At 48.0% G+C, this 27,967-nt stretch overlaps 1 protein-coding gene across 1 annotated transcript; it reads left to right on the plus strand.

Moving 5' to 3' along the window:
- Positions 1-27: 27 nt before the first annotated feature.
- Positions 28-27,967, plus strand: NCSTN (nicastrin). The gene is made up of 17 exons (XM_035098522.2): positions 28-175; positions 4,417-4,521; positions 4,944-5,067; positions 6,878-6,996; positions 8,497-8,642; positions 9,261-9,411; positions 10,178-10,284; positions 11,567-11,719; positions 15,568-15,672; positions 17,251-17,322; positions 18,386-18,561; positions 22,870-22,972; positions 23,226-23,321; positions 24,431-24,518; positions 25,094-25,239; positions 25,705-25,920; positions 27,240-27,967. The coding sequence occupies exons 1-17, from the start codon at positions 70-72 to the stop codon at positions 27,360-27,362; spliced, it is 2,136 nt and encodes a 711-aa protein (XP_034954413.2). The 5' UTR covers positions 28-69; the 3' UTR covers positions 27,363-27,967.

Below are 27,967 nucleotides of genomic sequence, written 5' to 3' on the forward strand. Positions count from 1 at the left end.
GGCGGGGGAGCGGGCCAGAGCGTCTCCCATGAACCTCGAGAAAGAAAGGAAGCGGAAGCCGCCGGCAAGATGGCGGCCGTCGAGGAGGCGGAAGCGGCGACCAGCTGCGGGCGGATGATGAGGGAAGCTGAAGGGTGGCTCCTCCGGGGGCTCCTTCTGTGCGCCTTGGCGGCAGGTGAGGCAACTCCCCCCCCCCCGCGAAGCCTGGGTGGCGGAGGCGGTGGGACCCCCGGGTCCCTCGAAGGCTCTCCGGAGGCTCGCCAGAGCCCTAACCTGACCTTGTCTGAGAGGAGCTTGGGAGGGAGCCGCCTGAAAGCCGAGGGAAAACAAAGGCCTCTGTTTCTCGGACAGGCGGGTGATCCACAAGTGCGAAGTGTCGTCCATTGGTCACTAGAATCGCGGTGAAAAGAGCAAATGAAATTATTTGGTGTCTGGTGAAGCGGTAGGAAAACTCCCCCCCCCAAAAAAACCATTTTCGGTAAAAGCTAAGTTGGGACCAACCCAAATGTCACGAAAGCGTGGGGAGCTTTTGAGTTTTCCAGCGCCCTTCAGTAAGCAACACTTTGCACAAAAAGGTGCGTCTGTGTGTTAAAATTTAGGAAAAACATTAAGGGGGGTGTTTTGGCCATGAGGTCAGCTTGTAGGCTTCGTCCCAAGACGGAGGTTGCAAGCAGAATAAGCGTCTCCCAGTTGGTACCGGATTCTGTGGTGGAGATGCAATAGTCACTCCCTGTTTTGGGGAAAATAAAAAAGAAGAAGAAATAAAAGAACTGAAGTCTAGCTGGTAAACCAGATCAGTATTCCCATAAATTTGTGGGGAGGGGGGATGTCAGCTACTGCATCTTCATCCCCAGACTCCCAGGTGTATGGAACTTTACATCTGTACTACCAGGGAGGGACTTTAGCCTGCAATCTGATGTCATGGAACTCATTTCACAAGTTGATGACTTCATAGCTACAACAGTTTTTCATTTTCTTCACTCCCTGCTTTGTGGTAACCTCTAGCTGAGGGACTCCACTGCTTGCCAAGCTTCGTGAGGTTTTATGCCAGCAACTCATAAAATAGCAAACAAAAAAACATGCACAATGATTATTAAAATGGCTGGCTCATCAAGAAAGTTTAAACAGCTCCATAGCCTGTTGATATAAAAAGAGCTCTAAGAGATTCCTGACAGTCAATAGAAAAGTTGTGGAATCTCTGCAGGGAAAATGTTATAGAGCATGGGACCTCCAATACTAAATGTCTGACTTCTAGTTGGAGTCAGTTGGGACTCTTAACATGAAGGCAACTAAAAATGATCGTGTTCATAGTTTATTATTTACAAACACAATACAATGAACATTAAAATCAGTTACCGGTAGAATTATAAAAATAAGAAAATTCACTTAAAATACCTGCTGGAATAAAGTCTTCAGTGAGTGCTGGTACTTTGGTGGTGATGGCTTCCTGCCCTCATCTGGAAATGAGTTCCATAAAATTGGGGCCACAATACTAAGTGAGTGGTTGTTGGTGGATATGAGTTGTGCATTCAGCATATGGACTGAATACTAAGTCCATTAAAAAAACCAAAAAAACCCTGTGTGTTTGTGAAAGCCTGTTGGGCATCTGTAATACAGGGACAACTAATATCGATCATGTCAATAGTTCATTAAAAAAAATTAGACCGCTTATATACAAACACAAGGCATTGAAAATTAAAATGGGTTAAAATAGGAAATTCAGTCAAACTGCCTACTGGAATGAAGTATTCAGTACCGTAGGCACTGGAAGTTCAACAAGGAGGGTGCCAATATGACTTCAACTAGAAGGGAATTCCATAAAATTAGGCCACAGTATTGAATGCATGGCTCCTGGTAGATCTGAGCCATGGGGGGGACTAACAGCGATTCCCCTGAAGATTGGGCAAGGATACAAGAGATTATGTATCAGCCTAACCTTAACAACGTAAAAATAGACTTTGATTGCTTTTATGGCTCAAAATGGGTTTCAGGTGGAGACAAACAGGGGAAGTGCAGCCCTGTTGATTCTCCCAGATATCTTAGTAGTTTTCAGTTCCATTTACCATAATTTCCTGCTGTGATTGCCACATGTCTTTCTTCTCTTTAGTGGTTCCATTCCTTTTTGAAAGCAGTTGGTGACTGCTGTTTTGCACAGTTGCCTTTGACTTCTCAGCTCATATGGTCTTCCATAGTTCTTAATATCTAAATAAAATCTTGAGTCAAATCACCAGTATGCTGTCCTCCCATTATTTACTTTCAATGAGGCCATGGAAGTAATAAACAGGTATTTGTAGTTAATTTTAGAGTAGATGAAGGTTAACAAACTTATACTTGATCTACACTGGACACTGGTACTATGAGGGACTAGGAGAGATAGTTGAACCTGTTCTGGATGGGGATACTGTACAGCCCTCTTGAAAGAGCAGGTTATACAGTGTAGGAGACTCCATCCTTAATTTTCCTGGATGCCCAGATGGTGACTGTTGCTAGGATTGCCTTTTTATCAGTTTTGCCTATGTCCTTTCTCTAAGACCACCAACTCACATTCAGTCAACCATACTTCAATTACCTCCAGATTGGATTTTTGTAATCTTGACTTTGAAGACAATGATAGAAAACCATTCAGTTGTTTACATTTTCTACCTGCATCACGCAGCTGTTAAAAATAGAAGAGCGAGATCTGTAAGCAGAGGTGGTAAAGCTTCACAGCTTTTCTCTGTGCTTAGCATCATATTTCGGGAGACTATGACATAGGATGGCTAGAAGGAAGGGGTGATACTGGATGTGTGTAAAGGCAAACCCTGAAGTGCAGTGTTGGGGGAGAAGGGATCCAGCTGAGGTTTTTCTAGCCTCAACCAATTTGAGAAGCAGCAGAAAACCTTTCTGCCTTGGAAGTGAAAGCAAAGATAAGTCGGTGAAAGTTGGCTTCATAATGGGCTGAAGTTAAACAAGTATAATTTATTAAATTAGCAGGTGTCCCTAAAAGGATAGGAGGTTGTCGTAGTAAATGAGTGAGCAAAAGATGGATGGGGGTTGAGGGATGGAGATACTGTTAGTCACATGCTTTTGGTGAATGTAGCAATTGTATCGTGTTTTATTTGTTTTGCATATGACGTGAAGAATGTTCAAGGCTAGGGTTGTGTTTGCTGCTTCACTTTTCCATTTGTGTACAGTGACATGGGATAGGAAAAAATTGTATAATCAGTTCATTAGCAGCAATGTATGGGTGCCAGTTGCAAATAGGTGAGTTGGGCAGATTCAGATTTTACTTTTGTTTACTGAATGCATATAAAATAAACATGCTAAGTTAGTTTACTCTTTAGGTTACAGCATCAGAAAATTTTCTAATGCAACCTATTTTTTTTTTAAAAAATGCAAGTTATCCTAATTTGCATAAGAGAATTTTCCATTTTGGAGTTTTCCAGAAAAAAAAAATCCCTGATTACACGTTGGATTGGGGATGGAGCATGTTTGCAATACAGTACTTTGAGGATCTGTTGGTTGCTAAGGGTGTTGTGAAAGAGGGCTTCCAGACTCCACAATGCCATCTCATTGACTGCTGGCTCTGAGTCACTGAGATAAAACAGGCAAAGGGGAGAAGGGTTATTCCATCCCTCAGTCCGTCTGCTTGATCGGCATCAATTTTCCCCTAGCCTGCTATGAGGCCCGCAGTCTGCATTTCCATACTGGCTTGGGGAGGAGGCTGCTTCCTTCTCTCTGCAGCCCACATGGAAATTAGTCTTAGCAGGCAAGTCTCTTACATGGATTTATTTACAAGGCAAGATTACACTAGCCCAAAGTTTGTGACTGAGTGGGGATTTGAATCCAGGTCTCTCTGGTGCTCTATAGACCGTGCCACATACTCAACTGTGAGGCGCAGCCAGCACTTAAAATGGCCTAGGGGTAGCCAACATAGCGTTCCCCAGACGTTTTGGGCCAATATTGCCATCAACCGCACCCAGTGATTGGTGGTGATAGGAGTTGTGATCCAGAACATTTGAAGGTTGCTATGTTGGCTACTCCTGAGCCACACCATTTCAGTGAGCAGCCAAGGAAATGAGAGCAGTCCTTGAGTGGGGACTGCAGAGAGGCTGCCAGTTGGATGGCCTCCTAGCAGGGATACTGTAATAGTGGATTTCCTGCATCAGTATAAGGTGGGACTAGATGGCCTATAACAGGCATAGGCAAACTCAGCCCTCCAGATGTTTTGGGACTACAACTCCCATGATCCCTAGCTAACAGGACCAGTGGTCAGGAATGATGGGAATTGTATGTAGTCCCAAAACATCTGGAGGGCCGAGTTTGCCTATGCCTGGGCCTATAGGGTCCCTCCCAACTCTGTGGTTAGGCCTGGATAGTTGAGGCCAGATTGGGATCTTTACATCTTTTTCTCTCTCTCTCTCTCTCTCCACACAGGTGCAGGCTGGTGCAACTCTGTTGAGAGGAAAATCTACATCCCACTGAACAGGACGGCAACCTGTGTCCGCCTCCTGAACGCTACTCATCAAGTTGGCTGCCAGTGTGAGTGTATCCCATTCTAATGAATTTTTGCCTGGGAGAGAAAGTGGAGCTACATCACCTGGACCGCATCTACTCAGCCACAAATTTGTCAGTCAGCAGGTGGCATTTTAGATATAAGCCACTGATGTATACGTGTGGCGTTTTAGAGTTGAAGAGGATAGCCCCTGCTGGGTGGGGTTGCAATCTGAAATTCATCATGGGAGGAACAAGCAGAGGAAGGGGAAGCAGGAGTAAACTGGGGAAGAACTGGTAGTTATTTCAGTTTCATGTACTTAGTCTTATTTACAGCACAGCTTAGAAGCTAGCTTGTTGGGGGTGGGGGCGCGAGTCCAGTGCAATTGCCAAGCAACAGAAAACGAAACACCCAAGGGAGCTACCTGGTGAGAATGTTGCATCAGGGACCTCTTCCTTTCTCATGGCAGCCTCCTTGAATGGAGACACCGGAGTCATCCATGTAGTGGAGAAGAAATCTGACCTGGACTGGGTGCTGAAGGACGGGCCACATTCCCCTTACATGGTGCTGCTAGGTGGACATCTTTTCACCGGGTAATGAACCATTCCCCCTTGCCGCTGCCCCCACAAAAAGTGCATAATTTATTTATTGTGCTTGTATCTCTTGTTTCTGTTAGAAAATCTCAGAGGGGCCCCTGGGCTGGAAGGAACCATGAGGTTCATCTAGTTCAGCCTCCTTCGATGCAGAAATCTTTTGCCCAACATGGGGCTTTAGCAGTGTTTCCGCCATGTGTGCCTTCCATCTGTTCTTGGGTCTGTGGCAATGTTGATACTCAGCAGATCATTGTCAGCAGAGAATGAAATATTCATCTTGCATGCAAGATGTTTCACATCTTCTCTCCCCCCCCGCCTGCTTCCAACCCCTTCTTTTCACAGCTTAGCTTCTTCTGTTCTCAATTCTCATTGCGCTGAGTTTGTTTTTAAGTTTGTCTGTGTATGATCTTGCATGGTACCAGATCTCATTTAATAATGTGTAACTAAGGAGTGGAGTATATATAAAAACTATTTTAAAGTATACTATCCAAACAATTCTCTACTTGCGGACATTGAATGATGTTTGGGAATATTAAGAATGATTGAAATGGAATGGAAGAGGAAAAAAGGGATATTACCAGTTAAAACCTGTGAAGTACAAGATATGTGAAAATGTATAATAGGAGGGACAGGAAGTATCTATGTTCAACTGTAATAGTTGTGTTTATTTTTGAGGTATGTTTTTTTTCTTATGTTTTTTTCTTTTTCTTTCTTTTTTTATCTTTGTACTCTTTTGTATGTACGTGTTTTATTCTTTGTGCTTTTAAATAATAAATAATATTTAAAAAATTTAAATAATAATAATAATAATGTGTTTTGGGCTGTCTGGGCTGCAGCTTGGGTAGAACAGCTGCTTTGCATGTAGAAGGGTCCTAGGTTCAATCCCAAGCATGTGCAGATCGGGCGTATCTCCCTTGGCTCCTGCTTGAAACTCACATGTTATGGCAGGCAACGCTGAGCTACACCACTGCTCTTCATCTGCTGAGTCCAAGTCAGGACCAAATACCTGACCGCGGCCTGATCTTACGTGAGTTGCAACAGCAGCACTACCACCATACAGATAGATGGCAAAAAAATTGAGAACTGGGTCCCCAAATGCATGTTTAGGTTTAAAGGTGTGTCTGAAATGGTTGGAAGACTGCTGAGGCAGATGGACAGATGAAACTGGCTCAGTAAAATTCAGCTTCCTGTGTTGTGGTCACGTGAATATCCTGTGATATGCAACATAGTATTTATTGTGGGAGTAGCTGGGAAAAAAGGACTCTGCGTAGAAATTTTTCACAGCACACACTCTTTAGATTCTTAAGGGACTGTGTGTGTAAGCAAGAGAGAGAGAGAGTGTGTGTGTAGTGCCCTTTGGGCCAAATAAAATGGGGAATGCAGAAAAGGATGGGGTGGTTGAAGAGTTCATGCCAGTATGGGTGATGGGAAGGCAAGAGTTAATGATTAAACTCTTTCTCATTAGGAAAAATAAATGAATGAAGATGGTTTATCAGGACCAGATGGCATTTAACACCCAAGTGCAGCCTTGACTTCCTGTCAATCTGCAAAGCATTAAATAGATAAGGAGGAAGTTACGAATTCCAGTTACTTAAAATTGCTTCTCCCTTTGGGGGGGGGGACAGAATGTGGCTAAACTCTCTCTCCTTTTATGATTTGTTACAAGCGATACCATGTTTTTTTGTTTGAAGTCTCCCCTTTTGTGCTTGGCTACTTAAGTGCTGTAGGTAGGCGATAACTAGCTAAGAATCTAAAACAGCCCCCCCCCCGGAAGGTCTGTTCATCATTTTTGTGTTTCTTTTCTCGACAGTGATGTAATGCAGCAGCTGAAGGGCAGCTCCCGCATCTCTGGCCTCGCTGTGGCCATCTCCAAACCCAGTCCCCACGCAGGATTCTCTCCTGGTTTACGGTGCCCCAACGATGGCTTTGGTAAGGAAGGAGCAGGGAGGGGGGGAGAGACTTGCCTGTGGGCTATGCTAATTTGTGGAGAAGGGACCTCTTCCTGCTGCAGGTCCTCTGAAGGGCTCTCATGGGTTCATACTGGGCAGGATGGGGAAAACAGCAGCATTTGCCTGGCTAGATTTCCAGCCAGCTACCTTGACTAGCCTTACCTAATGTCATTATAGTGCTTTCTTGATGTAGACCAGCCTTTGTCAACCTGGTGTCTTCTAGATGTTTTGGACTAAAAGTCCCATTGGCCTCAGAACAGCCACATGATGCTAGGGCTGATGGAAAGTGTGTACACTTATTGCAATCCTGAATCAGCATCATCACTGTAGGTGTGATGAGCGTGAGAAGGGAGGGGCTTACCTTAAGGCAGAGCTAAGCTCTGAATCAAGAATTTCTTGTTAAAAGGCTCAGCCTCTTAGGCAATTCGTTTTCTCTTCTTATTCCAGCCTCCTTCATCTCCATGGGATCTGAGCATACTTTCCCCCTGTCTTTTCTCCCAGTTTTTCCTCCTTTCCTCTTGCCCTCTTCTTGTCCCAACATTATGTTCCTCTTTCCAGTAGTTTGCTGCCTCCTCCAGTGTCAGGCTCAAGGGGGTGCCCCAGTTAACAGGAGATTTATGCCTTTTGCCCAAGTAATCACCAATGAGGGCAGGGTTGCAGATGCAGCACAGCCCAGGCAAACCACAGAGAATCTGTCTAGGTCCTGGTATTACCCAGAGGCAAAGTCTGGCAACAGCCCAAGGTCGGTGTTACAGGGAGTTCAGACAAAGTAACGAGATAGCAAGGCAGGGAGATTAGAATTGGAAAGCAGGAGCCAGAAGCCTGTGTTGTTCCCAGCAGCTGAAAGGCTCAGGAAGTGGACCTTATATACTCCGACCTCCTAAACAAACCCTAAAAACAGCTGCTGGGAGTGAAGGATTATCAGGGTTGCTTACTCATGAGTGGGCAAATGACAGTGGGTCAATATCACAGTCTTGGTTGTGTGCTTTTGACACTGGCATTCTCAGGGACTTTGGGGGGCAGCTGTACCTCCTCCTCTGACCGTTTTAGTGGTTCTTCAACCCAGAAAGTCTCTCAAAGGGATCCTCAGCATTGGATCTGGAGGACTTTGCCTGTTCCTCAAAGTCCTTGACCCGCAGGTCACCCTCTAAAGGCTTCATGCCTGGTACCACGTCAGGGATAGGCATGACACCCGGCCCCTGTCCCCTCCTAATCCTCCGTCACTAGGTAGTTTCACTCACCCTGTCCTATTCTAGGAGCAGTTTACCCAACAGCAGCCAGGGACCCTTTTTTCCCTGAGACACTAGGGCAGCTGGGACCGTCGCTGCAAGAGGCTTAACAATCACCAGCAGAAAATGTCTTGGTGCATCACAATACAGGTGGCTGTTTACTAGACAGCCCTTTCTGAGACGACATGGGTATTTCCTTCTGAACGAGACTGATTCAGTGGTGCCTTGGCTCTTCCCACTTTGTCCTTCAGGTGTCTACAACAGCAGCTATGGCCCTGAATATGCTCACTGCAAAGTGACAGTGTGGAACCCCCTCGGCAACGGCCTTTCCTACATGGATTTTGGTTTCCCCATCTTCCTCCTTCAAGATGAGAATGAAACAGAGGTCATTAAGAAGGTACTGCAGGGGAGGAGGGCAACCGAATCAAGATGGGTGTGGTACAACTAATAAAATTAGCTCCAGAAGATTGCAGCCCTCTGCTGGAGATGCAGTGGGGTCGAGGATACGTTCTTTCATACGTGGTGGACCTGTAAAAGGGTAAAAGAGTACTAGGAAAAAATTTATAATGAATAGAAAAAAATGTTTAAAAGTACTTTCCCCCCCAAAACAGAGTCCTTTTTGCTGGGAATAATTCAGATGGAAATTACCAGGTGTCAAAAAATATTATTTATGTATGCTACTACTGCGGCCCATGTTTTGTTAGCCCCCAAATGGAAAACGAGCAAGGTCCTAACTAACAAAGAATGGCAACTTAAACTGATGGAATATGCACAGCTTGAGGACCTAACTTGCAGCCCTCTGGAACAACATGGGAAGTGGCATGGGAGCTTTGTAGGACATTAAATAGGGGGGAAATGTCTCCTTGCCTCTGTCCACAGAAGACTGTGTTGGAGCAAAGAGCCTCCTGTGAGCAAAGGGAGACCATGAAATACAACTGTAAGGAACACATGCAAATGAGTCCGATGAAGTGTTGCATTTCTAATCCTCCCCACCTTCTCTGTTTCCCTCCTCTAGTGCTACCAATCCTACAACCTCCCTGCCAACGGCTCCGACCCAGAGTACCCGCTGTGTGCCATGCAGCTCTCCTCCCACATGCACGCCGTGACCAGCACCGTCACCTGCATGCGGCGCAGCGCCATCCAGAGCACCTTCAGCCTCAACCCAGGTGAGACAACAGGGCCGGGGTATGGGGAAGTGTCCCAAGACGAGGCTGACAACTGCCAAGCTGTGTGTCAGGAAATTCTGGGCGCGGTTGAAGGAAGATACCAGCAGACTGAAAGGTGCTCTGACGAGGGTGGGAAAAATGGCGAAGGGCCTGCGAGCCCCGTGAGGAAAGGGTTAAGGAGTTGCGTACATTCAGCCTAGGGAAGAAATGTTGAGAGGCGATGTGATACAGCCACCTTCAAATATCTGACAGGCTGTCTCTTAGATGACGGAGCAGATTTGTTTTCTGTTGCTCTAGGGAGGCAGGTTCACAAGCTGCCAAGAGCTCACTGATACAATGCATATTTTGCACGTAGAACTGTATTGGCCAAGCTGATGTTTTGGACTACAACTCCCATCAGCCTCAGCCCCAGTCTGTGTGGCTGTGCTGGCTGGGCCTGATGGGAGTTCAAAGCATCTGCAGGGCACCAGGTTGGGGAGGGCTGAAGCAGAAAATTTTGGATTCGGGTGGTGGTGGTGTTTTAAAAGGGGTGGGTGGGTATCCTGGCTGCATAAGTTGGATAAGACTTCGATCTCATTTCTCCCAGCTAGACGTCAAATATAATTTCAAAGTTTCAAATGGTTGTTTCAAAGCTGCCTTGAGGAGTGATACCACAAGGCCGCAGCACATGGTGGGGGTCAGTCAGCCTTCCCTGGCCAGGGAATGACTGGCCAGCCAGTTTGTGCTCCTTGCGCTTTGTTGAGGTCACTTTCTCCCTCCGCTCCAGAGGTCGTCTGTGACCCTCTCAAAGATTTCAACGTGTGGAGTACAGTGAAGCCCATCAACGCATCTGAGAAGCTGGACCCGGACAGTGTCGTCATTGCTTCCAGTCGGGTAGGTGTTGCGCACGTGGAGACAGGGGGCTCTTCTTGCTTAGAGCAGAATCCATATTTACCCTCATTGGCTGCCCCTTGTGTCAGCTATGAATTGGCTCATTCCCCCCACCCCTTTCTCAAAACTCAGCTGTTGCACAGTACTGACTGGTAGGGAGCAGAAGGATTTCATCATGTGACGTTGGGTTGTAACTACACAGAATTCTAACAGTTATGTAAAACGGATTATTGCGTAGATTGGGTAAAATCTGAATCAAGTTTCAAATTGGAAATTGATGTTAAACATGATCCGTATACAGATAACGCCCATTAAAGTAATTTAAATGGGCCACTTTGGGTTTAAAATGATAAAACTATCATTATTTCCTAAATACTACATCACTTTGGGAATCTACAGTATGACTGTTTTAAAGATGTTTCCTTAAAAACGTAAATTGTTCTTCTGTTTATTATAGACAGAATTTATAGGCTGCCTTTATTTTTATTTAGTGGCATTTCCAGCTTAACACAAAAATAGATTGTGTGTGATTGTAAGATATCGAATGTTGCATAGAATATAGTAAAACAGCTCAGAATCTCAGAATCCAGCTGCATGAAAACACTGGGTGATACCCATTGTAGCGTGAGTGGATGTCTCTGCACCTACCGTGGAGCTTCTCCTTCCTCTCATCTGCCCTGCAAACCCCACACCCCACCCCAAATTGGCACTGGATCTGAGAAGCTGACTAGCAAAGAGGTCAACTGTTGTCAGTCACAAATGCCTTTTGTTCAAAGAGCATAAAAATGAACAATGCCTCAACTTTCCCATTCTCACAAATGCATTTGCAGTTCCATAGTTGTTGATGCCTCATCACTCTGTGTGGTGTTTGTTCTTAGAGGAAATGTGTCTTAATGCTGTTAAATAAGATTCACAAATACGTGGATGCTTTAGTTTGGCTTTCAGATATATTGATTAGCTGGTCCTTGTGACAGTATCGGGAAGCCATCTCCACTCCCCTGTTTCAAGTGCCAAATATATGTTGGGAGCTGATAAACATACCAGGGGAGAGGGAGGTAAGACACAAAATTTAAGGAGTCTGTCTGCCCTAAACACAATGGCTGGTGAGGGGTTGTTGTGGCGGGTTTCAAGGCTCCTGCTTAAGGTTTCATACCCCTGCTTTAAAGATTAAAGCCAGCACTTTGAATTGCCCTCGGAGACCCAAAGGATACATGCAGAAAGGGCAATGGAAACGTTGGTGAATTTTTGGACCTTCTTGACTCTCTCTCTCTCTTGCTTCTGGCAGATGGACAGTCACTCTTTCTTCTGGAATGTGGCCCCTGGGGCAGAGAGTGCCGTGGCATCTTTTGTGACTCTCTTGGCGGCAGCCGAAGCCATCCACAAGATCCCCGGAGTTGAGTCCTTGCCGAAAAACATCATGTTTGTTTTCTTCCAGGGGGTAAGATCAGGTCTTGTTTTTTCATGGCAAGGGAAGGAAGGAGTTTCCCTTCAGAAAGGCCCAGGCCCCAAAATCTTAGGTTTGACAGGAAAAGGCAGTGGTAGAAGGTCTGCTTTGCATGCAAAAGGTCCGGGTTCAATCCCTGAGGGCATCTCCAGGTGTGGTTGAGAAACACTCCTGTCTGAAATCCTGGAGAGCCCCTGCCAGTCAGTGTAGGTAGCACTGAGCTAGATGGACCAAGGATCTGCCTCTGTATAAGGCTGTTTCCTATAGGCCCCTCTGGCCTTGGAGACAGTGTTAGAAATTCCCCAGGCACGTTTTGCAACTGGTGTGGGTCCAGTTGTGACCACGTGGAGATCTCTGGATGCCAGGTTGGCAACTGACCTCTCCATCTCGCTGGCCCTGCCAACTTTCTTAAGCAGGCAAGCAGAAGAGCTTAGTGTTTATGTCCCACCTTTTCCTCCAAGGACTCCATGGTTCACACACACACACACACACACACACAGTTAATCCCTACAACAACCCTGTGAGGTAGGTTAAGAGGCTGTGACTGGCCCAAGGTCACCCAGTGAGCTTCATGACTGTGTGGGGATTTGAACCCTCATCTCCCAGGTTCTAGTCCAACACACTAACCACTACACCACACTGGCTTCCTAGAGGTCTTCTGCTATGGGGCAGCTGTATAAATTGTTGTTGTTTAGTCGTTTAGTCGTGTCCGACTCTTCGTGACCCCATGTACCAGAGCACGCCAGGCACTCCTGTCTTGCACTGCCTCCCGCAGTTTGGTCAAACTCATGTTCGTAGCTTTGAGAACACTGTCCAACCATCTCGTCCTCTGCCGTCCCCTTCTCCTTGTGCCCTCCATCTTTCCCAACATCAGGGGCTTTTCCAGGGAGTCTTCTCTTCTCATGAGGTGGCCAAAGTATTGGAGCCTCAGCTTCAGGATCTGTCCTTCCAGTGAGCACTCAGGGCTGATTTCCTTCAGAATGGATAGGTTGGATCTTCTTGCAGTCCATGGGACTCTCAGGAGTCTCCTCCAACACCATAATTCAAAAGCATTAATTCTTCAGAGATCAGCCTTCTTTATGGTCCAGCTCTTACTTCCATATATTACTACTGGGAAAACCATAGCTTTAACTATACGGACCTTTGTCTGCAAACTGATGTCTCTGCTTTTTAAGATACTGTCTAGGTTTGTCATTGCTTTTCTCCCAAGAAGCAGGCGTCTTTTAATTTCGTGACTGCTGTCACCATCTGCAGTGATCAAGGAGCCCAAGAAAGTAAAATCTCTCACTGCCTCCATTTCTTCCCCTTCTATTTGCCAGGAGGTGATGGGACCAGTGGCCATGATCTTGGTTTTTTTGATGTTGAGCTTCAGACCATATTTTGCGCTCTCCTCTTTCACCCTCATAAAAGGTTCTTTAATTCCTCCTCCTCTGCCATCAAGGTTGCGTCATCTGCATATCTGAGGTTGTTGATATTTCTTCCGGCAATCTTAATTCCAGTTTGGGATTCATCTATTCCAGCCTTTCACATGACGAATTCTGCATATAAGTTAAATAAGCAGGGAGACAATATACAACCTTGTCGTACTCCTTTCCCAATTTTGAACCAATCAGTTGTTCCATATCCAGTTCTAACTGTAGCTTCTTGTCCCACATAGAGATTTCTCAGGAGATTTCTCAGGAGGTATAAATTAAGTAGGAGGTATAAATTAAGTAGGTAAATAAAGATGGGTCGAAAGAGCTCTCCCAGTTTCTGCATTGGGAATAGGAATCACATTGGTGGCCTTTGTTATTCTCAGCTGGAAAACGTAGCCATTGAGCCCTGGAATAAATGTATTTATCCTCTGGGAAATGAATGATCAGAGGGGCAGATGTATCCAAACCCAGCCCCTCCGGGGAATTAGCCAGCGATGTGGATTTTGCAGAAAATGTTCTGATGCTCTTAATCTGTTGGGATCTGATCTAGCATGTTTGCTTTGACTAATATTTAGTAATCAAGCACTAAAATGTTTGTCAGCTTAATTTTAACACATTGCATAAATTTCTCCATAAAAGTTTTTCCAATAGTGAAAATCATTGCAGCTGAAATACTTAGTTAGGAAAAAAAAATCAATAGAGCACACTTAATGCAGCTGAAACGTAATTCGAAGGATGGTATTCAGCGATAGTCTTACTTGGAGCAAACCCACTGGAATTGGCGAGCCCATGAATTTCAGTGGCTCTACTCTGAGTATGACTTGCTTGGAGTGCTTTTGGTTGGACATAATTTTTGTTTTAGGACCTGATAACTCAGTATCATACATACTTCCTTACTTTGTTAAATTTCTTTCTTTTTTATTTTTATTTTTAAAAAGGCATTTAAAACTGCATACTAACAGAAGACAAAAGAAGAAGCAAAGCTAGGGAAAACTGTTGCCTGAGGCCCCAGACAGCTCCACCAGTTAGAGCTGAGATTGTGCAGAGCTAGATGGACCAATGATCTGACTTGGCAAAAGAACAATCCCTGGCCCCTCCCTTTAAAAAGGTTCTGGAAAGCTGCTCCCAATTGGAGGGCAGCCCTCTGTGGTGCTGGGGAGCATAACTCAGTGGTAGACCACCTGCTATACACGCAGAGAGCTTCAGGTTCAGTCCCCAACTTTTTAAAATGATCTTGGAATGGCAACCAAAAGACCCCAGGGAGCTGCTAATAAGTTGAAATGAAGGTACATGGTTCTCCCTGTTGAGGCTTCTTTCCTGGGTAGACTTTTGTAGCTTCCTTTTCCCCTTTCCGCCTGGGGATGGGGAGATTTTTCCCTTGGCTGGGATTTAGCTGGCCAAGAATGGTGGAAACCAGGTTGGGTGTTAACATCCACACATGTTAGCACCGTAACATTAGCCCTGGTGGATCAGGCATGTGTGGGTGTGGGTGTGGGTGGGTGGGTGGGTGGAAAGGTCCACCTATCCCGGTATCTTCTCACCAGCAGCAACAGCCAACCAGATACTCCTCAGGAAGTGCTGGAGCATGGCAGGAAGGCCGGCTCCAACTCTTTGTCCCCCAGCAACGGGTATGCGGATGCCCCGCTGCCTCCGAACATAAAACGTCACATGGAAAGGATTAAAAATATATGCGCACTCTGGAGCAAACCAGTTTTAATTTCTGGGAGCTGGCAGCTGTGTGAAGCCAAGAGGATATTTGGAAGGGGAGGGGCATATGGGAGAGGGGGAACCGATGGTTAGCAGCTGATGTTCCCCTCCAGGCATCAACATCGAAGGGCCTCATTTGCTCAGCGCTGTCAACTTTGCAGTGGCTTCCAAAGTCCTGTGATATCTCCATATGATCTCCCCACCCAGTGGGGGAGCAGTGGGAGGGGAGGGGGGGGTGAGAATTGGCAATGAGGACCTCCCTCCAAAGGCTGCAAAATTAGCTGTTGGGAAACCAGTAGTTTTGATGCAGTATCTGGCACTGTTAGGCTGTTCAAAATACTTCGCACATGCCTACCCACAATAAACTTTACAATGATCCCGCAAGGTAGGTTGGTGTCGTTACCTGCTGCGCTGCATATTCGGAGGGGGGGGAAGGACAGTAGCTTGATTGTGGTTAAGAGACTGAGCTGTGAACCTAGAAGCTCCAGTTCAGAACTGCCATATAGTTGGCCTCAGATAAACCCCCTCCTTCCCTCTCTCCACCACCTGCAAGATGGGCGTGTAAATACAAGCCTAATTCGCAAGGTGGTTGCTGCAGCAATGCCCCTGTGCTGTATAATAAATGCTGCATCTTATTCCAATCGTTGTGGTTTGCAGCTGAGGCTGGGTGGCCAAAGGCTGTTTTGTGACCGTTTTTTGAATTTGCCTTCCTTTCTCAAGGAGACCTTTGATTACATCGGCAGCTCACGGATGGTTTATGACATGCAGAATGGCCACTTCCCAGTCAAGCTGGAAAACATCCATTCCTTTCTGGAGCTGAGTCAGGTAAGGAAGTTCAGTTCAGTTCAGTTCTCTCTCCCTCCCTCTGCTAAAAACTCAGTGACTTTTCCTTCTCCATCTTGCTGCAATGTTTACCCACTTCCATGCCCCAGAGGGTGGATTCTGCATTTCTAGGCAGACGAGTGCCAACTAACTAATAATATTTGCGGAGCAGGGAAGGATTTCTTGATTTTATTGTTTTACCTTTTTGAGGGTTGTCGTTGTTTCCACAGTCAAGCAGTGTATAAATGCACTTAAGTAAATAAGAAAACAAAAGCACCAGAGAATACGAGGTCTGCAACGTGAGAAGGCTCTGACACAAATTGTGGCAGCGGGTGGCTTGCATCTGACCCGCATCTCACATGGCAAAGACAAAAAACAGTGATTTCTTCCTTACACTTCCCCCACCCCAAAGGCCTTCTACCGTAGTGTGTCCCATCTGTCGGAAACATCCTGATTTATAGTTTGCTAACACCAAATGCACTCTGTCTTTAGGCAGGCTGGAGTTCTGGTCCACCTGCCTGCAGGGGGCCACTGTCAATCCCTGGAGCCCCCTGGCCCCATTCCCCTTTCTCCTCCTCCATGCTATCTCTGCCTGTCCACCTGCCCTCTTTTAAGCAGGCAAGCATTGGCAAGAGGGAGGAAACACACTTCCTTTTCCTCTGGGCTATTGGACAGGTTAAATGGCAGAGAGGGCCCACAAGGGGCATCTTTCCCCAAGCCTCTCCTGCCTCACACCTCCAAAACCCAGAGTAGGCATTGAACTTCAACCATTTCTTCCTGGCTTCCCAACCGCAGAGGAGCAAAAATTAGAACTGGCCCTCACTGCAGCCCTCCCTCTCCCGTGTTTCTCTCCGTCTCTCAAATAACTGCTCATTGGTTATTTAAAGGCATGCAGGGGTCCCAAGGCACGTGTGAAGGGACATAATGCCGCAGTCTTGCAATGATGTATCTGTGTCTTGGGAGTGCCTGGACGGGAAGTCACTTGGCGACATGCACATCCCAGGTCGGCCTCCTTGAGTTCCAGCACAGAGGAAAGGCAGGAAGCAAACAGTATAGGCAGAAGGACGAGGGAACTGAGCTGAAGGCCATGTTGTTCTCGAGGCCAAAGTGACCACCTAATGCAGGGCTGGCCTAACTAGGCTACTCTCTTGTTTAAAAAAATTAGAAACTTCCAAGCTCCACCAATGGGTATTTAAATCTGCAAAGCAAGAATATAGACTCAGGAGCTTGGCATAATTAAGAAGTGCTCATTGATTCTGAGAGCCTTCTCTTGCTCAGTCCTGAGTGGCACTTAAGGGCCTCTAGTCCAAAATTCTTTGCAAACAGCTGGTGCTAGATAAGCCGTTGGAAGTGGCCGTTTTCTTCTCCCACTCTGAAGGGTAAAAAAACCCAACTCTCCTTTCCTGCCCAGACAGCAAACCCTCACCAGTTGTATTTCCAGATGTTAGGCCCTCTTTCAGCTCCTGTTGGTCGGGCTTTCTTGGGTGTGTGTGTGTGTCTTTCTGCCTGCTCCCCAGACAGCCTAAGTTACCACTACACTGCTGCCACCAAGTGGGATGATGAGCGCTCCTTCTGTTGCAGGTTGCTCTGATGAATAACTTCGATCTGTGGATGCACACAGATCCTGTATCGCAGAAGAACCCCTCTACAGAGGTAAGGGTGAAATGTGCTCTTTTTTGGTTCTCAGGTGGCGCTGAGGGCAATTAAGGCTGTGCATGGTGGGGTGGGGACCTGCTTTGTTCTCCTGCCAGGCCACTGCCTTCAGCAATGATCCTCAAAACACTGCCTGCTTTGCTCTTGACGTCTGTGTGGCCATGTTGGGCAAAGGGCAAAAGCTCTGCCTCATGCTTTGGTTGTCTTTCCCCTCAGCTGCGGCCGTCTCCTTTTATCTAGCCTTCCTCTGTCTTGCCTTCACCCCCCTCATGCCTGTCCATTGGTTCACCTCTCTCCAAACACCAGTCATGCAACGCCCCATCTTCTGGCTTCCTGCCTGTGCCTGGACCCAGCGCAAGCGCCTTGGTCCTTGCCTTCAGAGCCCTCTGTGGCCTTGCTCTGTCTGGCCTTTTGCCCTTGGCTCCCTGGAGGTCCCCTGTGCCTTCAAAAGACTCCACCCTTGTTCCTTTGCCTCTGAGAACCGTTGCATGATGCCGATTCTCCCATTTCCTTGTAACCCCTTTCCCCCTGAAGCCTTAGACTTGGCCCATCGGTCCTCACCACGTACTGAAACAACAAAGTCTGTGTAATGGAACTGAATTGTGTCCCATGTCCAAAGTTTGCACGAGGCAGGGCCTTGTCCTTTTAGATCTGTAAGACCTCCAGTCATGCTATATAAATGACAGTTCCTGAGAGAGTGGCAGGCGAATAGCACAACGCCTTTAACTTTGAGTGCTTTCCGTGGGTGGGTGCTTCTTGGGAAGTTTCTGTGATGTTCTTGAACACCACTGGATGATGTGGCTACAGCCTGCCCCCAGTATCACGTCAACGTGTCTGTTTTTGCAGTCGCTAAACTGGGTGAGCAGAGGCCGTTCTCCAGTTCTAAGCTGCAGCAGACAGCTTGCGTTTGCTTTGCTGCCATCGTTGTCAAGTCGGGTTTATTTATATAGCCTTTCCCCTGCAAATTGTGCACCTAAAGTGGGGTTTGCAACAAATGCATCTTCATAACCATAAGCTGGTATCAAAAAGGAATGTTGTCACCAGCCTCCCCCTTACTTCTTAGCAAAGTGTTCAGAACATGGTGGATACCTTGAAAAACAGCAGCGGAGATACTGGTGTCACCATGCAAGAGATTGGCGCCTCCCAGCCCCTCCCTCCATCCTCCTTCCAGCGATTCCTGCGGGCCAGGCAGGTCCCTGGCGTGGTGCTGGCCGACCACAGCTCCACTTTCAAGAACAGGTAAGCGGCCCAATGAGTCCTGCCCTTCACGTTGGTTGCAAACTGTTCGTGTTGGGAGGGTTGGCTGGGGAAAGTCTTAAAGAGAGTTGCGGTGGCTGCTGTGCACGAGAGCTGCTTTCCAAAAGCTCTCTCTCCCCCCACCCCCCACCCTGGTGCATTCCCAATGAGTTTTGCGGCACTTCAGTTAGAATCCTGTTCATCCGATTCGGGTTTCCAGCCCTCCAGAAACCCCTGCTGCCTACTTCTCTTTGCAGGCTGCCTTGCCAAAAACCCTCGGCAGCCTGTGAAACCTCCGCTTCTAGGGTCTGGTTAGGTTGGCGCCTGCCAAGGACATAGGCTCAGGGGCGTGTGTGCAAAAATCACACCTCTCCACTCTGGTTTGGAGTGGCTAGGAGCCTGGCCTGCCCATCCACGTGTTCAGACAGGTGGACCACGTGTAAGAGGAGGAAGGGAGGCAAAGCAGAACAAACTCAACCCCATGGCTGTGAAGTCGTCACTGACAGAGCGCAAAAGGCAACAAAAAGCAAACTTTCTGAGTTTCCAGTCCATGGCCTCTCCAAGCTTCGGAGGCACCGATAACATCTTCTTTCCAGGGGTACAAGGGACAGGGGGCACCAATACAGCTGCTTGCCAAGGGTGCAAGGGAGCCTGGATACAGCTCTGTCCAGAGGCCCTGGTCATGATGCTTCACACAGATTCCTAATTCTTCCTGCAAGCCATTCACTTTTTCCAAAGAGTGGCCCATGGGCAGCCCAAAGCCACTTTGCCATGCAGACAGAATAGGAGTGTCTGTTTCTGGCTTGGGCTTGTTAGCCAGCTGCCACCTTTCATGGCCTTAGCCTTGCCGAAGAAGTATATCCTCTGGTTAACCTCATGCTTAGACTATTGCAGTGTGCTCTACCTGGGGCTGCCCTTTACAGTCCTGAGGCTGCCTCTGGTGCGGAATGTGGCTGCCAGACTGTTGGCTGGTGCTGCAGAATGGGATTGTGTTCCATGGGAAGGGATGGTGCACCTCTGTGGATACCCGTGCTCTGCAAGCAGAAGGCCCCAGGTTCAACCTGCAGCATCTCCACGCTGCGAATATCCTCTGAAGAGCCGGTGTCAGCTGCCATTCAGGGTGAATAACACCGAGCTAGTGGACCAGTGGTCTGTTTCAATATAAAGCAGCTTCCTATGTTCCAGGGTTAATCACTAATACAAGCTGTACTGCCTGCCTGTTCACTACCAAACTCATTGTACACCATGGTGTACAAAGCCCTACACGGCTTGTGATCCAAGTGTTTGAAAGAAAGCCTCTCCCATTCCCTGTCAACCTTGGGCCTTAAGATCAGTGTGGGAAGCCCAGCTTGTAGTTCCATGGACTGCTCTGGTTTGCGATGTGCAGCAACACAAGAGCAGGGCCTTTTCTGTCACAACCCCCTCAGTTCATTTTCCCCACCTCCCAGTTACCAGGCTTCTAACATCACGTGAAGGACATGTGCTTTCCCCCCTTCAGGCCTTGGGAGACAACTGAGCTATTGAACAGATCTTTTAAAGCCAGATTGGTTATCGGTTTTATGTTATGTTGATATGTAGCCTATAGGGCTGTATGATATCTGTTTTTCAGCATCGTGATATATCGCCCATTAAACATCGTGATAAACCGATATATCACGATGTCTGATATAAGGATGGAGCTATGTAGAGGCATTGGCTGGCTTCACGGTTTCCCCTACGTTGCGATTTTTTGCATAGCGCACACACACACACATAATGATTCGCAATATATTGCCAGATCAATAATTATAAAGCCAATATTGCGATATGGAAATCAAACCGGTTTGGGGCAATATATTGCTATATTGCTCAGCCCTCGTAGCCTACTAATATCCTGTTGTGCATTGCTGTGGGAACCTTTTGGTTATAAATAAAATAAATAATAACCCACCCAGAATAAAGCAGTGGACAAACTCCAGAATAAAGTTGAAGTTATTTAGCAGGTTCTCAGGCAGAGCCGGGCCATAGTGTTCAAGATCCAAAAGAGAGATGTAATGTTAAACCATGAGAGTCTCTCTTTCCCTTTCTCTCTCTTGAAACACCTCTTTTTCCCTACTAGTGAAAGTTGCAGACTTCTTTTCAGAAAAAATATCCTGTGCCATAGGGCTGCATGGAAATGGGGCGAGCTCTGTTCTGCATAGCAGACCCACCTGCTGGGAAGCTGCACAGCTTCCAAACAGGTTGAAGAGTCTTTGTAAAACCCTTTTCTGACAGTAGCCAGTAGAGGGGGTTATGGCCACCCCTTTGCACGAGGAGTGAGAGGGCTGGGGGTGGGCGAGGATGCTGGGAAGAGCGTAGCAGTTGTGTTTTGGGGGAGGCAGAGGGAGCAGACGTGTGCTATGTAATTAAAGAGGCGCAGCGTAATTGTTCTGACAGCCACGAGAAATCCAGTTTTGTACCGCAATGTTTTCTTGCAGCTGGCTGGCAGCCAGAGGTTAGCAAACAGCAATTGAGCGTTCAGGGAGGGCCTCATCTGTTCTTCAAGGACTGCTTTAAAACAAAAACAAATATGGGAAGGAGTGTGTTTGCGGTGGCCTGGGGAAATCCAGCTGTTGTAGGCGCCGGGCTCTACCCTGGGCCCTTCAGCCTGCGCCGTGCGCACCCAAATGTATGGTTGCCATATTCTTTGCCAACTCTTAACCAAAGACCCCTGGGAAGGGAGGCAAAACCCTCCCCATTTGGCTCCCCGTTCGTCACAAGAATGTAAGAAGAGCCTGCTGGATCAGGCCAGTCCATCTAGTCCAGCATCCTGTTCTCACAGTGGCCAACCAGATGCCTGTAGGAAACCTGCAAGCAGGACCTGAGCACCAGAGCCATCTCTCCTCCTGTGGCTTCCAGTAGCTGGTATTCAGAAGCATTACTGCTTCCAACAGTGGAGGCAGAGCACAGCCATTGTGACTAGTTGTCCTCCATGAATTTGCCCAGTTCTCTTTTGATGCCATCCAAGTGGGTGGCCATCCCTGCCTCCTGTGGCAGGGAGTTCCATAGCTTAACTATGTGCTGCATGAAGTAGGACTTCCCTTTATCGGTCGTGAATCTGGCAGGCTGGTCAGCAGCTTCTGCCTGCTGCAGCCCGGCTGTGTGTTGAAACCCGCATGCAGTTTCTGCTGTCGCCTTGCCTTTGCTCTGCCTTGATGCCCTGCCTAAATCATCCACCCACTTTGCTCTTAAAGCCACGGAAGGTTGGCTGCATCCCCATGCCCAGAACCTGCCTTTCAGCGGGCCTGGTGCCATGGCGAAGGGAATTCGCTCGCTGAGCAGAAACCGCTCTCTCCCAGCCTTCTTCAAAATGGGCAGAATGGTTGCATGGAGGTGGTTCAAGGGCTCAGGCAATATGATGTTGCCCGGAGTGCTCTTGCAAGGCTTCAGTTGCTGAGCCCGTTTCTGAGGAGGCAGCAGATCTGGTCCTTGTATTTCAGATTAGAATTGCAGAGATACAGCGGGGTGGGTGGGTAGGTTGTTTTTTGCGGGATGTGTGTGTGTCTGCGAGCACCCATAGCATGCCCCTTGCTTCTCCTTTTGCCAGCTTCAGGGAACTAAGTCAAGCCAAGATTATGAACTCCTCCTCCCTTCTTTTCTTTACCTCTGCTAAAGCTCATTATTTATATATTATTTGTGGCTCTCCAGCACAACCGACTACCCAGCTTCATTGGCCCCGCTCGGAAAGCATCAACCTTTCTGCTAGAACAGTGTTTCCCAAACTTGGGTCTCTAGCTGTTTTTGGACTACAATTCCTATCATCCCTGACCACTGGTCCTGCTAGCTAAGGATTATGGGATCTGTAGACCAAAAACAGGCCCAAGTTTGGGAAACCCTCTGCTAGAGCGTTCTGCCAGTGGCCCTGTGCCTCTCTTAGTTGGCAGCTGACTCTGCCCACGTCCAGGTCTGGCCTCTTGAATTCATGCGATTTTGGGAGTGGGGATGGGTAGGAACAGTTCCTTTTGCCCCACCCCCTGTGTTTTGGCCTCAAGATTTGCCGGCATCCTTAAGCAGATTGGCAGAACTTCTTCAGAAGCATGTTCCATGGACTTCTCTTCTCCCTCCCACCCCTGCCAATAAACGGCCTTGAGCTCATCAAACAGGAAAAGCTGCAGAAGGGCCAAGTTAATTACAAAGCCTCATTAAACGCTTTGAGGAGGAAGGGGGCAGGAGGAGGCTGGATTCCCCCCCTCTCCTCCCCCAGGAGAAGCCTCCCGGCACCTGCTCCAGACACCGCCTGCTCTCGAGGGCCCCATTGTGTCCTCGCCAACCTGCCTTCTCCTCTTCTTCCAGCTACTACCAAAGCATCTATGACACATCGGAGAACATTCAGATGTACTACCCGGAGGGACTGAGCCCAGAGGAAATGCTGAATTATGTGACGGACACGGCTAAGGTTCAGTGTGCTGTGACGTGGCTGCGGGAGGGTGGTGGTAGGGGAGCAGCTTCCATCAGTCCTTCCCAAAGACTTGAGGAGGGGGAGGGAGGAGAGAGTCATCGTAACTTCATATTGTCTTGAGTTCTTGGTGGTTGTCATAGAGACATGCCAACAGCGCACAGGCAGGAGGGTGGCTGGCCTGCTCTCCATACACTCGCCAAACTTGCCCATCTCGATTAACCTGGAGCCCCTCTTCCTCCCTTTCCTACAGTCCCTGGCAGATGTGGCCACTGTGGTTGCCCGCACACTCTACCAACTTGCAGGAGGAAGTGGCAATGCCTCAGCTGTTCGGGCAGATCCAGCAACGGTATGAGCAGATGGGGATCCAGGGCCCTGGCACCAGGCCTGAGACCTGGCCCTTTCCCCTTCTCTGTGTGTGTGTGTGTGTGTGTGTGTGTGTGTGTGTGTGTGTGTGTGCGCATGTGTCTGTGTGAGTGTCCCTCTCCTTGTTGCATCAACAGAGCATGCCTTGCTTCATCTCCCTGAACCAGCCATCTTCACCACCACAATCACTTTTTTCTTTTGTGGGTGGGGGTTGTATCCTTTCCCCTCATCTGGACTGAAGCGTATGGATGATCCTCTGACCACCAATGACTAGCGCAGAGCAACCCCACCCTGTTCGGTCGCACAAATCAGTCTCATTTGGATGGAATGTGTGCTTTGTGGAATTATTATTATTATTATTAATTTATTTGTACCCCGTCCATTTGACTGAGTTGCGCCAGCCACTCTGGGCAGCTTCCAATGTATATAAAACATAATAAAACATTAGACATTAAAAGGCTGTCTTCACATGTCTTCTAAAGGTTATATAGTTCCTCATCTCCTTGCCATCTGACGGGAGGGCGTTCCACGGGGCAGGTGCCACTACCGAGAAGGCCCTCTGCCTGGTTCCCTGTAGCTTTACTTCTCACAGTGAGGGAACCACCTGGAGGCCCTCTGTGCTGGACCTCAGCATCTGGGCTGAACGATGGGGATGGAGACACTCCTTCAGTTAGTTAGGCAGAAAGGGGTCAGGGGCCTACATCTCCCCCTACCAAAAAAGATTTCCATCTCCATAATTTCTGAGCAGCCCCACCCCGCTGCTTGTCCATCAGGCAAGCATTGTCTTTCAAGCCTGCCTCTGCAGCCATTGGGACAGGTTGGAAACATCCCCTTTGCTTTTTTCATGGGTAGGCTTACTAAATTCCTCACCCTCTTCACCATTCTCCTCTACAGATGTGAAGTCCTGTAAGACAGCCTCCTCCCAGTTCTGGTTAGGCAAAAGCGCAGGTCCCCAATGGCCACATGGTGAGCTTCCTGGGTGAACCCAGGTCTCCCAGTGAGCCAGCCCAGCCTTTTCTGCCTGCTTCTGAGTGGTCCCAACTCAACGTTCTGCTCTCAAGGCCCTGACTCAATGCTTCATCCTCTTTCCAGGTCACACGCATGCTGTACGGCTTCCTGATCCAAGCAAACAACCCCTGGTTCCAGGCGATCATGAAGTCAGATCTCAAAGCCTTTCTGGGTAAAGTTGGTCTGGGTTGCACATGAAGTGGAGAGAAAAGTTTTTCCTCCCTCATAATACTAAAACTCGGCAGCACCCAATGAAGCTGCATGTTGGGAGGTTTAGGGCAAAATAAAGTGTGGAGTTAAAACTGTCACTGAATTTAGCAATGGGCTCAAAAGGGATGTAGATGTATTCTTGGAGGGTGAGGTGATCAGGGGCTGCAAGCCACGAGGACTGTGTCTTTCCCTCAGGATCTGAATACCAGCCACTGGGAATCACAGGTTATGAGAGAACTGTCATACTTAGGTCCTACTTACAGGCTTTTCATAGGCATGTTGGATAGTTCTGTTGGTAGAGCATGCATCTCGGTTGTGGGTTTGAGCCCCACGTTGAGCAAAAGATTCCTGGGTTGCAAGGGGTTGGGCTAGATGACCCTTGTGGTCCCTTCCAACAGCCACAAGAATGGGATGCTGCGCTAGGTGGGCCTTTGGGGTGGGCAGTGCTGGCTTCAGGGCCTGGTGCCTCTATCTGCCTCTATCTGCCCAGCCCCTCTTGAAACCTTTCCCTCCTCTCCCGCCCCAATTTCCTCCCAGGAGACGGACCCCTCCAGTACTACATCGCTGTGAATAACCCTGTGAACTCCACCTACGTCGTCCAGCATGTCTTGGCCAACCTCACAGGCACCCGGCAGGAGAACGTGACCAAGGAGCAGTGCCAGGAGCTCAACAAGGCCAGCCAGGTGAGTTCGCTCATCCCACTCTTTTTCGAAATGCAGCTTATTATTCTGCCGCCTGCAGCACTTTTGATTATATTACTTTTGCATTTGTGTCTCACCCTTGCGGTTCAAGTTAACTGTATTGTTGATCTGCCTTGGGCTCTACTGAGGAGAAGTGGAATAATAGCAATAAACACATGCATAGCAATAAACATGCGTAGCCATCCCAAATCAGTGGGTTTGTAAGAACTCCTGTAAGCGACAAGCCCAGACATCAGGCTTCACTGAGAGCACATTTTGATCATTCCAACAACAGCAAAAACCCACCTTGGGTTGGGCCATAGCGGAAATGAAGTGCAGGAGCAGTGTCTTCAGAAAGTCCCAGACCCCCAGCATCACAGCAACACTCTTGACAGTTTTACAAGTCCACCTTTGGCTGGAACTTGCACCTGAGTCTCTGCTTCCATTGCCCCTGTGTTCCCTCCACAGCTGTATGACTACTCGTGGGTGCAGGGTGCCCCATACCCAAATGCCACATCCCCCCGACAGCCGTACTGTGTCATGTCAACGGTCCGCTTCAGCCAGGCTTCCTCCCCGGCATTTGAGCTCGAGCAGTGGGGCTCCACCGAGTACTCCACGTGGACAGAGAGCCGCTGGAAGGAGCTCCACGCCCGGATCTTCCTCGTGGCCAGCAAGCAGCTTGAGGTGAGTCCCTGGGCCCAGCTGAAGGGTCTGGCAGCAAAGTGGATCTTTGCTGAAGGTGCAACAGTTTGGGGGCTCATGAGGGTCCTTGCGCAGGGCTTGAGCCCAGGTCCCATATCTGTGCAGAGGAGGTGGCAGAGCATGCAGAAAGGCAGGCTATGACTTCTCAAATTAAAGGGATCTCTCGGCCAGTTAGAGTAGGATGGGTGGACTAACGTATAATGAGTCCCAAAGAGGCGTCGCGGAGTGGCTGGTCAAATCACGATGGGGTGGGCGGTGGGAGCAGCCTGTTGAAGAGGCAACCAAGGCAGTTAAGGAGTAAACCCTACACAAATCTTAAGATGGTTAGATGCCAAATGCATTGCTCTGCTTTCCTTTGGACTACAAGAGTGAGACCTCTATACACACTGCCCAGGCTTGCACCCCAGAGAGGTCATTTCAGAACTGCAAATGCAGCAATTTGACTTCACCCCCAGAGGTGCACGCCATTGGCTCTCAAGACAGATGGACGCCCACATAAATTCCCGTCTAACGGGATCCAAAGGTGTGTGCTACTTGTTGGATCATCTTCTTAGCATTCGAACCCTTTTTGCCTGTGTCCTGATTTGAGCATTAAAGGTTCCGGCAGAAACCGTACGCCAAGACAGACAGCCCCTTAATCCTCTGGTGAGAGCCAGGACACATGTGGAAGGCAGTTTGCTGCGGAATCTGGAATTCTGGGTAGCAGTAGCCACCCCTATTTGCATGCAGAAGGAGTAGGGGTCAATTCCTGGGATTTCCAGCTGAAAGCATCTGGGGCAGCATTGCTGGGCAAGGCTTCTGCTTCGGAGAGCTGGTCAAGGCAGACTCTGAATAAGGCAGCTTCATACGTTAGTCAGCCCAGCAGAGGTCTTAGCTCTAGAGAGGCCAACGGACAGGGCAAGCTGGATTTCTGCCATCTATAAAAATGTGCTAATAGGCAAAAGCAGGGGAAACTGTGCAGAATTCATTCTGGATTCTGCTGATGGTGGGACTCTTGACCTGCTGCCCCTCTGGCTTCTGATATTTCAGCAAGCATGCCCTTTCAAGCCTAGCTCCTTCACTTTAAATAAAAAATAAAAATATCTGAGTCTTTTGGGGAATAAAATTCTGCTCTCCTGTGGAATTCCCTCTGTGAGTCCCCTCCCAATGGATTTACTCTCCTCGTGTCCCAAGAGGTACACTCCTGATTTCAAAGACGCTCCACCCCTTCCAAAAAAAGAATAAATTCCAAGAGTTTGGCTTTGGCCACAGCATTCTTTCTTCTAACAGTCCTTCGTTCTGCCTTCTGATTCTCTCCGCAGATCATCACGCTTATTGTGGGCATCGCTATTCTGATTGTCTCGTTCGTCGTCACCTACTTCATCAACGCCAAAGCAGATGTGCTTTTCACCAACCCGGGAGACTCGGGAGCCGTGGCGTATTGAACTCCTAGCACTCAAAGCCGGGCGAGACAGAGAACGAACTTTGGGATTGCTGGTAGAACAACACTGGAGCCTCTTCTTCCCTGATTGATGTGGATTGTGGCACTGAAAGGAATCTCACTTCTCTCCCCTCCCCACCGCCACCTCCCCCAAAACAATCTTGTACTGGAAGAAGGTGCTGGCGATACAGAGATGATTTTTCTTCTTCTTCTTCCTGCAGGGGAGATATTTGGCCAGATGTCTTTAAACTTCAGAGAATATACCTTTCCTGCGAGGGCACCTGCTACGCACTTCTGCGAGAATAGGTGGTCAGATACAGGGGGAAATCTTCTCCAGGGGTCTGTGCAGACAAGAGGGCATTCCTCAGTCTCCTTTGTTCTCCCTTTCCCTTTTTTATTATTTTAAATATCCAGGTTACCTAAAAAAATATTCTCAAATCATTTGGTCTGTATGTGTATCAAGATGCAAATAAAAGAGGGAGATCAGAAGGCTGGAAAGGGGGAACTGGGTGTAAAATATTTCTTTTTTTAAAAAAAAAAGAATTGGAATTTTTTTGTACATATTCTATAAATAGCTTGGTTTAATTAAAAAAAAACTTGCGAATTAAA

This window comes from Zootoca vivipara, chromosome 17, assembly GCF_963506605.1.
Source record: "Zootoca vivipara chromosome 17, rZooViv1.1, whole genome shotgun sequence".
NCBI lineage: Eukaryota > Metazoa > Chordata > Lepidosauria > Squamata > Lacertidae > Zootoca > Zootoca vivipara.